This window comes from Rattus norvegicus, chromosome 12, assembly GCF_021556685.1.
Source record: "Rattus norvegicus strain SHRSP/BbbUtx chromosome 12, alternate assembly SHRSP_T2T, whole genome shotgun sequence".
Classification (NCBI taxonomy): Eukaryota; Metazoa; Chordata; class Mammalia; order Rodentia; family Muridae; genus Rattus; species Rattus norvegicus.
Genome location: NC_141545.1, coordinates 46,281,984 through 46,298,102, shown reverse-complemented (window position 1 = coordinate 46,298,102; position 16,119 = coordinate 46,281,984). Strand labels below are relative to the sequence as shown.

The following is a 16,119-nucleotide window of genomic DNA, read 5'->3' as shown; positions in this document are numbered from 1 at the left end:
TTCCCACACACACCAGCCTTTCCCCCCACACCATACACACACACACACACACACACCAGCCTTCCTGCCCACACCATATACACCAGATACACACACACACACACACACACACACACACACCAGCCTTCCCACACACACCAGCCTTTCCCCCCACACCATACACACACACACACACACACACACACACACACACACACCAGCCTTCCCCTCATACCATGTACACAGATACACACACACACACACACACACCAGCCTTCCCACATACACCAGCCTTCCCCCCGACCACACACACACACACACACACACACACACACCCTGCCGTCTGAGTCTGAGATGAACCACACTCTCCTCCCCTCTCTTGCAGGGCCCCCTCCGTCAGCTCCTCAGTGCTCGGCGGGGTTGTCTCCAGAATCAGCTAACCTGGAACTCACCTGTAACTGGGATGGGGGATACCCTGACCCGACCTTCCTGTGGACTGAGGAGCCTGGAGGAGTGGTCGTGGGGAATTCAAAGCTGCAAACCCTGAGCCCGTCGCAGCTGTCGGAGGGCAAGAAGTTTAAATGCGTTGGGAGCCACATACTGGGACCAGAGTCTGGAGCCAGCTGCGTGGTACAGATCTGTGAGTCTCGCTTGCTTTGTCCAGGGGTTGGGGTTCACCTGCCTTCCTTTCTTCTCAAAGAACCGTTTGATGGTAGTCCTGGGAGAGAGTCAGTGTTGGAGTACCCAGAATTCCTCCCTCTTGTCCTTGTGCTTCAGGGCTGTTGCCTTCAATGTTTAAAGATGCCCAGTTCTTTATCACAGCAGACACTGGCTGTGTCCCCGTGCCCTCCGTTTCAATCACTCAGCCCGGCACGCCGATCAGGACAGATAGGATGCTTCTGTTTGTCCTCTTTATTATGTAACAGAGGATACCCCCCCCCCCAAACTCGGTAGCTTAAGCATTTGTTGCCTGAGGACTTCTGGTAGGGTACAGTTGTGTGTCTCTTTGAAAGAATGTGAAGTATTGTGAGGGTGGGGCTCCAGCCGGAAACTTGGAAGTTCAGGTGCTGAAATTATGAAAGATACTAATATGCTATTCTTAGGTGCTCACTCACATGAGTGGCAAGCTCTCTCCACCCACATGGTACTGCCCTCTGTGGGGCTGCCAGAGTGGGGCACCTGGACCCATCCTCCAAACATGGTGACCCACTTTCCTGAGAGTCAGTGATACAAGGGAGTGAGCCAGGCAGAAGTCACCTCAGACCGAGCCTCAGGAGTCACTTGGTCTGCCTTCTTGGTTTTGTGCGGGAGACGAGATCCTAGATCGCACACGACATACAGTACTGTCTCACACAACACATAGTAGGGTGTCCCCCCGCCCCCGTCCCCCACCCGACATCCCCTAGCCCAAGATCCTTTCTCTTGAGAGATAAGAAGGAAGTTAGAGCTGAAGACAGGACATTACTTGCTTACCCTCAGCGAGGCCACAAATTCTGTGCCTAGCTCCCAATTGCACCCCCACAAAAGGAGGGCTTATTAGATTGCCAGGTTGGTTCTGAGTTCCTGGGCTCAATGGCCCTCAGTCTCTAAAATAGTGGGGATACAAAGAGCCACCGTGGTCCACTGCAGCCATCTCAAAGTGGCCTACAGGTCGATTGGTTGAAGAATTCGTGAAGGGCCACCCTGGCAGCCCATCATGTGACGGGACCTCACATCCGTGTTCACCACAGACCCCACGACTTCTGGAGCCTCTCTTTCTACCCTGGCCCGCTCAGATAAACTCTTGAATGGATACGTGCCATACTGGTCAAGTGTGTGTGACAGTTTATGTGTGTATGCACCTGTTGTACCAGTATATGTTTTACATGTACTGGTTGTACCTGTATGTCTGTGTACCACATGAGTGCCCCATGCCCTTGGAGGCCAGAAGAGGGCATTGGATCCCCTGGAAAATAGTTAGAGATGGTCGTAAGTTGCCATATAGGTGCCAGGAATGGGACTCAGGTCCCATGCAGGAATATAAATGCCCATGTCTTGGTTAGGGTTTCTATTGTGAGGTGAAACACCATGACCAAAGCCAAAGGGTTTATTAGGCTCACACTTTCACATAGCTGTTGGTCATGGAACTAACTCGGAACAGCAACTCTCTCAGGGCAGGAACCGGAAGGCAGGGGCAGGAGCTGATGCAGAGGCCATGGAGGGGCGCTGCTTACTGGCTTGCTCCCCGTGGCTTGCTCAGCCTGCTCTCTTATAGGACCTCCAGCCCAGGGATGGCTCCACCCACAATGGGCGTGGCCCTCTGCCATGTCAATCACTAAGAAAATGGTCTACAGACTTGCATGGCATCCGGCCCCGTCTCGAGGAGGCATTTTCTCAGTCGAGGCTCCCACCTTTCCCGTGACTCCAGCTTGTGTCAGAGTTCACGTAGAATTAGCCAGTGTAGCTCTTAACTGTTCTCAGCCATCTCTTCAGTCCCGTGGGTGATGAAGAGTGGGTGTGCCCTGCTTGTCAGGTCTTGTCGTGAGCATGACCTCTGTCTAGAGGGTAGGGAAAAGTCCCCAGGGGGGCTCCTCTAAGGAGAAAGCAAGCCATATCTGAAACTTATTTGAAAGTCCCAGAATATCAGCATACCTATGAGGCCCGCCGCTGGCTTCAGGACCCAGGAGATTGGGTTCCCCCCAAAGAGGGAGGGAAGGCTATCCCACCATGAGGAAGGATATCTTTCCGAGTATCCCAAGCAGCCTCAAGTTTAGGCAGTTCTCTTCTGTTGATCTGACCTTTTCCCCAAACTTGGGAAAAAGGGTTCTACCTACCCTTTTGGCCCCCTTCCCTCCTCCTTTCCCATCCCCTCTTCTCCCTCTCTTCCCAGGGTGCCAGGTCTGACACCCTAGCTTCTCCTTTGGGATCACAGCTGAGAGAGTGGTTCTGTTCTACCAGGCAGGACCCCAGAGACCCCAGAGAGTCACTGCCGAAAACTCTTCAAGGCGACTTCCTAGCCCAGCGGTTCTCAACCTGTGGGTCTCAACCCTTCTGTGGGTCACATATCCTGCATCTCAGATATGTTTTTATAAAGCATTTATTCATTTTATGTATATGAGTACCCTGTAGCTGTCTTCAGACATACCAGAAGAGGGCATCGGATCTCTTTACAGATGGTTGTGAGCCACCCTGTGGGTGCTGGGAATTGAACTCAGGACCTCTGGAAGAGCAGTCGGTGCTCTTAACCACTGAGCCATCTCTCCAGCCCGGATATCAGATATTTACATTGCGATTCATAACTAGGAATGAAGTAGCAATGAAGGTTATTTTACAGTCGGGGGTTATCACGACGTGAGGAACGGTAGTAAAGCAGGTTGAGACCCACTGTCCTAGCCCATCCCGGAAGAGTGTGCCTTGGAGAGAGAGGTTCTCTTGCAGAGGGCAAATGGATCATCACATCGGGCCCTCAGCGTCTCCCCCGACTCAAGTCAGAAGACTCCAGTGTTGTGTGGCTTTCCCTGGGGAGACGAAAACAAGCATCTCTTTACCTCAGCTAGGGCACTGGTGTCGGACCACAGATAAGATCCATCCGAGTGCAGCTTGGTGATCCACTGCACTTACTGGGGCTTCTTGTAGGAAGTTGAGGGGTCGCTCATGGGAGCACAGCATGGTGACCCAACCACAGAAACCGGGTGCTGCTGTAGCTACCTCAGCTTTTGATCTTCCCTCCTTCCTCGGAGCTAGGAGTGTTCAGAGGTAATAGCTTTGCCGCAGGAGGCCACAGCACTGCACTGTAAATTATCCAGGACAGCTCTGTGGTAGACAGAATAGTGCTCTACCCTAGGAGGCGGGGTCCTGGTCCCTAAGGCCTGTGTGCGCTATTCTAGATTATCGGATGGTCCCAGTGTCATCCTGTGTGTCCTTAGAAGAGGGGAACGGGAGGTTGGAACCAGCCGGTAATGGGGACCACGGTAAGAAGATATTAAAGGGACGTGAGGAGGGGTGTGGAGCCAAGGACCGCAGAAGATCGAGCACAACAGCACATACCCATAATCCCGCCACGTGTGAGGCAGAGGCCAGTAGTTAGTGTCTGTGAGTTCCAGGCTAGCCTGTTCTACATGGTTAAGTTTCAGGCTAGCCTGGGCTACTTAGTGAGATCCTGTCTCGAACAAAACAAAACATAAAACCAAGAAAGAGAAAAAGAGGGGCTGGAGGAGAGACAGGAGGAGAGGGCAAGAAGCCATGACTGGTGACGTTAAGATTCCGCTCTATGTATTTACAGGTTGTTATCAGTGTTCTTTTTTTTTTTAAAGATTTATTTATTCATTTATTATATATAAGTACACTGTAGCTGTCCTCAGACACACCAGAAGAGGGCATCCGATCTCTTTACAGATGGTTGTGAGCCACCATGTGGTTGCTGGGAATTGAACTCAGGACCTCTGGAAGAGCAGTCGGGTGCTCTTAACCGCTGAGCCATTTCTCCAGCCCGTTATCAGTGTTCTTAAGAGATGGATGGTGGGGTTGGGGATTTGGCTCAGTGGTAGAGCGCTTGCCTAGCAAGCGCAAGGCCCTGGGTTCAGTCCCCAATTCCGAAAAAAAGAAAAGAAAAGAAAAAAAAAAAGAGATGGATGGTACTGGGTTTTGTATGTTTAGGTGGGCAATTATATCTTACCATTTGGGTCAAAAAAAGAAGGAGGGGCTGGCGAGATGGCTCAGCCATGGAGGGAGTTTTTCAAAGTCATGAAGGATGGAAGCCCACTGCAAAGCTAGTTCCAGAGGGATCTCAGACTTCTGACCTTTGAGGGCCACCGTACATGGGCACATACTTCCCACCCCCGTGTGTACCACATACATGTAATGAAACATAAAAATACACACTCAAGGGGTTGGGAATTTAGCTCAGCAGTAGAGCGCTTGCCTTGCAAGTGCAAGGCCCTGGGTTCGGTCCCCAGCTCCGAAAAAAGGAAAAAAAAGAAAAAGAAAAAAAATACATACTCAAAAAGAAGCAGCAGATATGAGTGTGGAGGCAAGGAGGCTCAAGAATTCAGGACCAGCCTCGGCTACATAGCAAGTTCCAAGGATAGCCTGAGCTACAGGAAACCTGCCTCAAAAACAGAAAAACAGAAGGAACCACCTGTAAGGCGAGAAGGTTGGTCTCCCTGGAGCATGCAAAAGGAACCGGCTTCGTCAGCACACCCCCAACTTTCAGCCCCGTAAGATCATAGAACTTATGTCATAGAACCGTCACGTTCACTGGACCTTGTTGGCCTGTGTGTCAGTGTTTAACATGGTCAGTGTACTTGCATTACTTTATGTCTGTCTGTCTGTGTGTCTGTGTGTCGTGCATCCACATGTCACAGTGCAAGCAGAGAGCTCAGAGGAGAACTTCCTGGTGTAACTTCTTTCCTCCTGCCACGTGCGTCTCAGGGTCCAGCTTAGGACCTTGGGCTTGGCCGAAAGCCCCTTTACTCACTGAGCCATCTCACTGGCCCACATACTTTTATGTAGATGTGTAACGCGCTGGGTGACAGGGCCTCGTGCTTGGGTCTCGGGGTCCGTGGTCATCAGCCTGTTTGGTTTCACCCAGAAGTATAACGTACGTGTTGCGTGGAAAGCTTCCCATCCTGGGTGTCTTCTTAGTCCTAGGAAAAGTGGGAAAGTAGGTCACCCTGCGCCCTAGCGGAGCAACCCACTTGGCTTTCTTTGTGCCTCGGTTTCCTTCTCTGCAAAATGGGAGTAATGTCGAGGTACTTTTGAGAGTACAGTTCATGGAACAGAGTGAATGCCTGACAGACAGTAAGCTTTATTCTGGAGGACCAGCACCTGTGGGGATTACCAGCGCTGGGTTTTTTGGCTGGGAAAGGATAGACCATGTCTTGACTCCTCCTGAAACACTTGCCTCTGTCTACCCTTTTCTGACCAACAGCAAGCCCCTTACTTGCATCTCGGCCCATGAAAACTTGCTTGGTGGGGGGCGATGTGACGCTCACCTGCCAAGTGGAGGGAGCCAACCCACCTGCAAGGATCCAGTGGCTGAGGAACCTCACGCAGCCGGAGACAGCCATCCAGCCCAGCAGCCGCTATGTCATTACCCAGCAGGGCCAGAGCTCCTCTCTCACCATCCACAACTGCTCCCAGGACCAGGATGGAGGCTTTTACTTCTGCCGGGCCGAGAACCCTGTTGGGGTGAGGGCTGCAGATATCTGGCTGAGTGTTAAAGGTAGGTAGGTGCTCAAAGGGAGGCCCCAAAGTCGCCTTAGAGCCCTTGGTACCATTGAGGGGGTGGCTTTGGGGCCTCCCTTCGTGGGCCATGGTCATCTGAAGATCCCTTGCTTGTGGTTTGGACAGGGTGTCTGAGAAAATTAGTGCCAAATCCTGGGAGTGCCGATACATGCCTAGGACACACAAAAAATTACACCTTTTACTCATCCAAGGATATGTACTAGAACATGTGTACGTACATGCATGCATATGTGTGCACGTACACACGTGTGGTGAAGTAAGTGAATTGTAACAGGAAAAGCTATCTGATATCCGTCCCTCTTATGATGAGTATGGAACTCCCTATGGGGGTCAGGGGGAGATTTTATAAATTTTTAGATCTTGACAGTTTTTTTTTCTTTCTTTTTTTTTTTTTTTTTTTTTTGGAGCTGAGGACCGAACCCAGGGCCTTGCGCTTCCTAGGCAAGCGCTCTACCACTGAGCTAAATCCCCAACCCCGTTGACAGTTTTTAAGTCATAAAAACCCTGGCTTCCATCTTCCTCACCTCTGGGCATGGTGTCACCAGCCTCCAGTCCTGGCAATCAGGAGGTCAAGGTCAGCCTGCTACATGGAGTTTGCAGGTGGCAGACGTCTGTAATTCCAAGCTATGTGGACTATAAACTCTATTGGTCAACTCTGAACAACGTCGAAGATGCTCTGTGCCCTGCAGTGTGAAATACCCCAAATTCTCTTCACTTCTTTGTTAAGGTCCTTAGTCTCAGCTATATGGAGAGTTCGAGGGTAGTCTAGCCTACAGACCCTGTCTGCAAGCAAGAAAGGAGAATGAGGAGCTGGAGGGAGGGAGGGACGGCCGGACGGCCGGACAGATGGATGGGTGGAAGGATGGATGGGTGGATGGATGGATGGATGGTAGGTAGATGGATGGATGGGTGGGTGGGTGGATGGATGGATGGTAGGTAGATGGATGGATGGGTGGGTGGATGAAAGGATGGATGGATGGATGGATAGATGGATGGATGGATGGATAGATGGATGGATGGGTGGAAGGAAGGAAGGATGGATGGGTGGTGGATGGGTGGATGAAAGGATGGATGGATGGTGGATGGGTGGATGAAAGGATGGATGGATGGATGGATGGTGGATGGATGGGTGGATGAAAGGATGGATGGATGGATGGATGGATGGATGATGGGTGGATGGATGGATCAAGGGAGGGGAGGGAACAAGGAAGGGACAGCTCTGTTACATCAGAACTGTTGCTTAAACATTTCTTGTTTTTCCAGGGCCCCAGGAGTGAAAATACATAAAAACAGGTGCACAAATCAAACGTTTCCTGATCATAAATCATAAAACAATTTTTTTTCTTTTGGAAAACATTTTTTGGGATTATGCATACACTTTGATCGTTCTTTAGATGTGGAAGCAAATCGGCCTACCGACGAGCTAGATACACACGTTTACTTCTACATGGAGAACTAAATCGCAAGCTGGCGGGATACCTCAGTGGGTAGTTGCCGGGTCTGACTGTCTTGAGTTGGGTGTCCAGGAACCACGTGGCGGAAGGAGAGATCCGCCTGCCTCACGGTGTCCTCTGACCTCCATGCCGTGACTTGAGTGCACAAACACGTGAGCGCACACACACCACATGCAGTGAAGAGACCTAAACTGGGCAAGTGTTTTCCACTGCAGAGCACAGAGCGTCTTCAATGTCCTGCCACCATACCTGGCTTTCTTATATTCTGACCGTTTAACCTTCCCCCCACCTTAACGATTTTCATTCAGACTTAATTTCCGTGGGGTGTGTGCGGATGGATCAAGTTTCTTCCCTTCCTTTTGCCCCTCCCAGGTTGCCTAGGTTTGAGCCAGCTCCATCTGCCCGCTGCTTCCTTTGTTCACTCTTAAGACAAAGTGGAGCCCCTCTCTTACCTGTTTTACATTTGAGACAGGATCTTGATATGTAGCCCTGACCAGGGTGGGACTTCCTCTGTAGACCGGGCTGGCCTTGAACTTGTGATCCTTCTGCCTCAGGCCAAGTTTTTTTCACCATTTTTTTTTTTTTATATGTGTAGCCAGTACCTAAATTTTCTATCCGGGTGGCATACACTGATCCTTGGGAAACTCTTTCTTTCCTGGGGTGGTACAGCTCAATAAAACAGGCGCTCTGAGTTGATCTTTGGTGAAATAACTTCCTCGTGTACTTTCTTCCTTGTGGCTAGGACCTTACAAACATTTGGGGGTGGGTTAGGATCTAGAGGCAGATGCTTTCTCTTGGCTTGGTCTGAGATGTTAGGGACGCCTCATCTGCATGTGGAAGGACTTCGGATGCTGTCCTTTCCTGACTGATTGTCACAGTCCTCTCAGTGGGGTGTCGTGGTCACATGTTCCAGGTCATGAGCCTGGTCTGGGGTGGATTCAAATGCCAATCATCATTTTCAGTTATGAGAATTGCCGGGGTTCCTGAATCTGCTTGACCTTCACGTGTTTTCTGTCTGATGGCACGGTCCACTGTCCTGCAGTTCTGGTCCACTGATCACCATGTGTGCTGTGGTACAGACTCTCACTCACCCTGAGGCCTTGGAAAAGTCCTAGTGTCCGGTCTGACCCCGTAAATTCTATCTGCCTGAGGTTGATTCTGGTGGACACAAAACCCAAGATGAGACAGGACGTGGATTTGGGCTAAAGAGGGGGAGGTCTCAGGTGACCAAGCGAAAGGGCTCATGGTGTGATCTCTTCGCAGAACCTCTGAACGTCGGGGGCATCGTGGGCACTGTGGTGAGCCTCCTCCTGCTGGGTCTGGCCATCGTTTCGGGCCTCATGCTCTATTACAGCCCTGCTTTCTGCTGGAAGGGTAAGATCCCGTTGAGTTCCCATGCTTCCTTTTCAGGCTTTAAAAAAAAAAAAGCTGTGGGCGGGGCTGGAGAGATGGCGAAGCAGTTAGGAGCATTGGCTGCTCTCCGAGAGAATCTCTGATTCCCAGCATCCACATGGCGGCTCACAACTGCCTGTAACATCAGTTCCAGGGGATCCCGGAATCTCTTTTGGTGTCCTTGAACTGTGGTCACAGACATAACCTTCGGGCAAAAACGCCCGCACACATAAAAATGAATAAGTAAAAGTTTTAAGAGCTGTGGGTGGGAAGAAAACTATGTCGAGCTTCTATCTCCTGCCCCATCCTGTGAAGCATCTCTGGTAAGGAGGCACTTAAGCACAGCCCCAAGCACTTGGGTGTTCGTGTTTGGTCAGTGTCAGTTTTCTTTTTGAATCTTTAGTCATACCTTTGTTATTAACTCTGTGTGTGTGTGTGTGTGTGTGTGTGTGTGTGTGTGTGTGTGTGTGTTGTGTGCACAGGAGTGGGTGGGTGTGCCCATGTATATCCAAGCAGAGGCCGGAGCCACGACCTTGAGTATCTTCTTTTTTCCTCTGGCTTGGGACAGGGTACTGGATGCTCACCCCTTTGGTTAGACTAGTTGGCCAGCAAGCTCCTAGGCTCCCTGGGTCTCACACCCCTAAGATGGGGTCCCAGGCACTGACAGCTATTCCTGGCTTCTTAGGCATTTGACTTTGATCTCAGGGCCTCAGGCTATTGAGTTATCTCCTCAGCCATTGGTGATTTGATTGAAAACTCTTGAGACTGAAGCAGTGTGGTCGTTCCTGTGTTTACCTCTCTCCTTTTCTCTCTTCCAGCAGGGAGCACGCTCAGGTGAGTGTTTGGGGGGATTCTAATCCAAAGCCTCTCCCCATCATTCCTTGTCATTGCTGTTTTTAGTCCTTGCATAAGACGATAACACTGATGGATCCACCTGTGTGCCTGACCCTGGGCCGGGAGCTTCCCAGGGCATCATGGGAAAACCTCCATCTTGACGATGTAGTGGGGGTGAGGGTGGCCTGTCTGTTACACAGATGAGGTAGAGACCCAGTGGAGTGATGTCTGCCGGTGAATCCAGGAAGCAGATGGTAGCGTCTGTCCTCTAACCCGGCTCTGACGGATTCCAGAATCTTGGGCCCCTTTACAAAGGGAACCTCCAGGAGGGGCACCCTAAAACAAGTGGACTCTGTACATACGCGAGTGAGGTTACGCAGACGTTGGCTTTCAGTTCATATACTAAAAGCTAAAAGGAAGTCCAACCCTAGGCCCCTAGAATGCTTTGGAAGACAAGTCTAAGCTTGCCTCAACGTCCCCACCCCCACAGGAAAGTGCGGCAAGGGAAAAGTAAACAAGTGGAATTTGTATATTTTATATCCTGGGCAGTAGAGAGAACGCTTTTTTATGATCTGTGAACAATTAGTTCCTTATTCTTTCATCTTTCCCAATGGGATCTAACCGTTCTAGATCCTTCTTTCCTGGGAAACCATTTCCTTTACCACTCTTGCTAAGGGCTGTTGTCCAGGCAAATTTGTCACTCCCCAGGCTTACTCACAGGACACCAAGGAGGCCTTGTGGGAAGTGGCTGTGAAACCATGACCCTGGGTCCCTGTTGCTGATCCTAAGTCTTTAGTACACGGCATTGTTTGGTTTCACACCCAAGGACAAGGGGCTGAGGTGAATATTTTATTTATCAAAGCAAGCCTGACCTTCAGGTTTTCCCAGCATCCCTCAGTCCCTACCTGGCATACCCTGCCTCCAACCCTGAACTTTCCAGGTCAGGGGCTGGGCTGCCCTTCCCCTAGAGGCTCTTCTATATAATCCAGACATTGGGGCCTCTCTCTCTTAGTCTCCTCTTCTCTCTTTGTGTGCCATCTCTTATCTCTCTTCTCTCCATGTATCCTCCCCGACCCTCCATGGTGACTTCCCTGGCCTCAATCCTTGGGGCCAGTGAACTCTCCCACTGGAGAGCAGCTTCCCTAATAAACCTGCTTTTAATTAAGTCTAATGTGGCTTGAACTGGCCATGGGCAGTGGAGAAATAGCCTATCAGGTATTCCCAATCCTGAGCCTTCATCCCTCTGTCCGTTTCACACAGTGGTGTGAGGAGGGTGGATTGTGAATGAGTTGCTCCTGGGTCCCATGGTCAGCGGGAAACACATTCATTCCCTCCTCGAGCCTGTGGCTGGGCAAGGCAGGCGGCAGCCCTGACAAAAGCATGGGCAGTTCAAGCCAGGATGCCGGACACAGGGCCTGCCTGAGCTTACCCGAGGATCAGGAGAGATCTGGAGATCTGTAGGAGTGAGACAGAAATAAGGCCGTTTGAGGAAAGAACTTGGTTTTCGTTTCGTTTCTTTTTCTTTCTTTTTTTTTTTTTCTTTTCTTTTCTTTTTCTTTTTTTTTTTTTTTAATTTTCTGGACTTTTTTTTTTTTTTTTTTTTTTGTGAGACCAACTCTTAGGTACTCTGAGTTGTCCTCAAACTCACTATGGTAGTCAAAACTGACTTCGAACTTTTGATCTTCCTGTATCCACCTGTCTACCATGCATGCATTCATACATACTAGGCAAACACTCCAGCCACTGAGCTGCACTTCCAGCCCAGAATGCAACGTTCGTATACATTCTACATTGAAAAATATGGTGCTAGATGCCTGGGACAGCACACTAGGGACGGCATATAAACAAATGCCCACAGAAGACACAGCCACCATCTCTCATCACCATTGGTGCCTAAGTCTCGCTGTCACAGGAATTTCCCACATTCATAAGGGGATTACAAGGAAGACCTGTGAGGTCTTTTCCGGTGGGACTCGAGTTGAGATAGACAAGATAACTTCCTAATTCTTTTTTTCTCCTTTGGTAATTAGGGGACAGGACATGGGTGACGTCATGGTTTTGGTGGATTCGGAAGAGGAGGAGGAAGAGGAGGAGAACAAGGGAGCTCTTGCTGAAGTGGTGGGGCAGGAGACGAGGGAGACAGAGGAGGAGTTGCCGAAAGAGATAGGCAAGCATGGACACATTCACAGGGTGACTGCTCTGGTCAACGGGAACTTAGACCGCATGGGGAACGGACTGCAAGAGTTTCAGGGTAAGCTTCCCTTCCTTCTATACCTCCAGATCTGTGTAGTCAGCCTTCCTGGACGGTGTCTCTAATGAATAGGGGCGATTTATTTATTTATTTATTTATTTATTTATTTATTTACTTAATGTATGCCACTGTCTCCAGACACACCAGAAGAGGGCATCAGGTCTCATTACAGATAGTTGTGAGCCACCATGTGGTTGCTGGGATTTGAACTCAGGACCTCTGGAAGAGCAGTCTGTGCTCTTAACCACTGAGCCATCTCTCCAGGCCCCTAGGGAAAGTTTAAATGGAAGTAAAATGTATCCAGTGCTAAGAGAAAGCCCTAGGAGAAGTGCCCTAAAGGAGGGATTTGCTTATCTGATGGTTGGTATTATTTAACAATCCTGAGAGCGGGTGGTGGTGCACACACCTTTAGTTCCAGCAGTTGGGAATCAGAGGCAGGCAGATGGACCCTTGAGTTTAAGGAGCGAATTCCAGGACAGGGTTATACAGAGAAACCCTGTCTCAAACAAACAGACAAAAAAGAATAGGGGCTGGAAAGAAGATGAGAGCTGGGAGGGGTGCTTTGATCTGGACCAGCTTTATGGAAAAGGCATCTTGGAGCCAGGTCTAGGAGGGCATTTGAATGAGTAGAGAGAAGAGAGAGCATTTCTGGTCTTGAGTCAGGAGCGTGCCGGGTGACAAGTGTCAGGAATTCTAGATTCTTAGTTCAGAACTGGGTATAGTAGCAGAAGCTAGCACTTGGGAAGTGGAAGCCGGAGGATCACAAGTTGCGTTATCTTTGGCTACATAGTGAGTTTCGGGCCAGCCTGGGCTACATGAGACCCTATCTCAAAACAAAATAAAATGAAGGAGATTGTTGTACCCCCTACCCTAACTCCTCCATGAAATCCAGTTCTTGTGGCTCACAAGCCACCAAGATGACAGGAGACAGAAGGCGGGCACTTCCCCTAGGTTCCATCTCTTTCACTCCCAACAGATGACAGTGACGGACAGCAAAGCGACATTGTTGAAGAGGAAGACAAACCAGTCTGATGAAAAGGATGCTCCACTGTCAGTGTTGTCTTGCAAGTTCGGTCTGTTTTGGCTGCCCCCTCACCGTGCTGCCCAGAGGAGCTTGCTAGGGACTGCTGGGGTCTCTGCAGCAGACACATCTCTCCTTCCCTTATCTCCCACTGCTTTCATTTGGTGTGGGTCACCTCAGCGTTGTGAAGTGCACTGGGAAGGAGCAGCCCGTGTGGGGCGAAGCTGCAGTGGTGTCTGAGGGGACAGTTGGCCGTGACACCTGGCTCTACGCAGGTCATTTACTGTGACACACTGATTGGGGGCTGGGGAGGGGTGGGGGGCTTGGTACCTGTGCACTGTGCCACTACTCAAGGTTTGTAGCCTGCTTACCCAACACGAATATGGAAGCGGGGCTTTTTAGTCACCGTTGAGGTGAGGAACCAGGCACCTTCTGGGCAGACAGGAGGTGGCAGCTACCAGAAGACAGTTGCATTGGGCCTGGGAGTCAGACTGAGGCTTGAATTCTTGTTTTGCATCACCTGTGAAGAAGTACCAGCTTTCCAAGCTCCTGAGAGATGGAGAAGGTAGTTCAGGGAGGGGTTCCAAAGAGCTACTGCAGGAGCCTTCTTTGTAGACTCTCAGTCCCCCCCCACCCCAACTATGCTTTTTCCCCTAGAGAGGTGCACCTTTCCTTATAGCCTTCATGGAGTACAGAGCAGAGCCGCGTGTAGTTATAGAAGCCTACTACACGATGGGCCTAAGGCTTCTCTTCATGTGTCCTGTGCTATAAGCAAGAGAAACATTTCCTAACAGCATCACTGGGTATGAACTGGACAGATGGTCCACTCGGCCTCATTGTCTGTGTGTTGGAAATGGGAGTATGTTTCCATCCTACTTACTAGGACATGTTTCAAAAGAAAGTAGTGGGTGATGACGTCAGCTTGAGATGCCTAGGTTCTGGGGATTTTTTTATTATTTTTTTTAAAATTTCATCTAAACGTTCTGAAGTCAGGGATCTTCTAAGGGTGCAATAAGTCTGTGCTAACCATGAAAATCTGACTTGAAATTTGCATTTTATATTTTGTGCACATCCCGCTCAAACAGGACATGATCTAAGGCTTTATGGACCTCCTAACGCTGGGGCCCAAGATTCCTGAGGAGTCTGGTTAACAGAAGTACCTGCACGGTGGGGAGGGGCTCTCTGTTCTCTCTGAGTGCAGGGACTGCAGTGAAGAAACCACTCCTGGCGTGGCCCATCCATTGGAGCCCTTGGGAATAGCTGTGAAGTGCAGTTCTCTTGCTTTGTGGTGCCTCAAGCACTGGATCCATCACTCTGGATCTTTTCATTTCACAGCGGGCTACTCAGGTTGCCATCAGTCCTGGGAGCTGGCCTTTCCTTTGAGGCCCCATGATAGAGTTTCTGAGTTTGTCTGTGGCTCAGAGGCAACTTTAAAAGAGAAGTCAGATGGGAAGTTGCTAGCTGGGAACAGGGTGAACGTTCGTGAGATCACTGGGTGCTTCCCACAGCTTCCTCTCGTGCACACACCTGGTGGCAGGAAATGTTTGAGGGTTTTTCCACTAGCATATGGGAGCTTCAAGGGCTTGGTGCCAAATGCTGTTCTGATACCCTGGCCAGTTATCATTGTCGCTTTTCTTAGCCTGTGTGCACATTTATAAAATGGCAGGTTCACATAAGAGCCCAGGCACTCAAGGGCTTTAAGGACTTGTGAAAAACTGGAGCCCACATTCCCTCTTTCCCTTAGTGAGATCCATACCCAGATCTCAAGGCATTATAGATAAAGGTGTTACATGGGAAAGTACAACTTGTGTGTTGCTCTTTAAAAAAATAATTCTTATCTGCACACATTAGTTAACTCAAGAGATCCACTTGTTAGAAGTAGGAAGAAAACCGCCTCATGGTCGTTTTAATCACATTGATTTCCCTCAAAATCCAGTAGTCATGGGAAACGGGCTCTGCACGCCTGTGGCTTTGGCATTAGCTCCATTTCTCACAATCATAGAAGGACGCGTCATCTTCACTGGGTACGGCTTTGTACACTAAGTGCCAATCGCATTTCTCACCACAGGACTGCCTACCGGCCGCTGCAAAGGAAAACCGCAGGCGGTTCAACGTGGTTGACCTTACCATTTCAAAGGGGAAATTTGGGAGGAATTTAGTTCCAAGGTTATAAATTTTTAAGACTTTGGAATAAAGAATAAAGTTACTTTTTTAAAACATATATTTCAGTGCTCTCGACTTATGCCTTACTAGTGGGTGTAAAGAACGGGGGTTCACACCAGTGCCTGTAATCCCTGCACTTGGGAAGTTGAGGCAGGATTGGGGTGATTTAATACAGCCTAGGCTACAGAATGAGACCTGGTCTAAAAACCAAGCAGCACCAGGTAGCCAGGTGACTCGACTGTAAAGGTGACTAACAAGCCTGAATTCAATCTCTGGGACCCACGTGGCTGACGAGAACCAATTCCCATAAGTTGTCCCCTGATGTCAAGCATACCGTGGACCCCTCAACTAGCTGCATACACACACGAGATAAATAAATGGGCATGTAAAAACCCCTTTGTAAAGAGTGCTGAAAAGGCGGTTTTATTTTGCCCCCATTACCACTTTGTTTTCCATGACTTGTGCACATTGAGTGCCTAAGTACAGGAAAGGGTGTAGCTCACCAAGCGTGTTTATTAACTACATGTGGGTTCAGTCTCCAGCACCTCAAAATAGAAACAAACCAAATCATTAAAAATGAGACTTTGAAGACATCAGGAAACGGACATCTGGGAGATGAAGCAAAGAAAGGAGGGTCTGGAGGGATGGCTCAGGAACGGGGCCCTGATTGCTCTTCCAGGGGACCTGGGCTTAATTTCCTCTGCCCACGGGACATCATTTGTCGATCAGTTCCAGGGACTCCAATGTCCTCTTCTGGTCTCCGGAGACCCCACAAGCACGTGCAGACCGAGACACATGCA

The 16,119-nt window shown here is 49.7% G+C and overlaps 1 protein-coding gene across 8 annotated transcripts in view; it reads left to right on the top strand.

Annotated features, from left to right (window-relative positions):
- Window positions 1-15,377, top strand: part of Vsig10 (V-set and immunoglobulin domain containing 10) — a 33,995-nt gene extending 18,618 nt beyond the window's left edge. For 3 of the 8 annotated variants that reach the window (XM_087578498.1, XM_087578496.1, XM_087578499.1), the window contains 6 exons: window positions 365-619; window positions 5,888-6,181; window positions 8,922-9,032; window positions 9,869-9,884; window positions 11,915-12,135; window positions 13,112-15,377. In XM_087578498.1, coding sequence (XP_087434624.1) covers window positions 365-619; window positions 5,888-6,181; window positions 8,922-9,032; window positions 9,869-9,884; window positions 11,915-12,135; window positions 13,112-13,167 — 953 coding nt within the window. In that variant the 3' untranslated portion in view covers window positions 13,168-15,377. Of the gene's footprint in view, window positions 1-364; window positions 620-5,887; window positions 6,182-8,921; window positions 9,048-9,868; window positions 9,885-11,914; window positions 12,136-13,111 lie in introns of all 8 variants that reach the window. The other 5 variants (XR_015633996.1, XR_015633995.1, XR_015633997.1 and 2 more) reach the window with 3 other exon arrangements.
- Window positions 15,378-16,119: the final 742 nt, after the last annotated feature.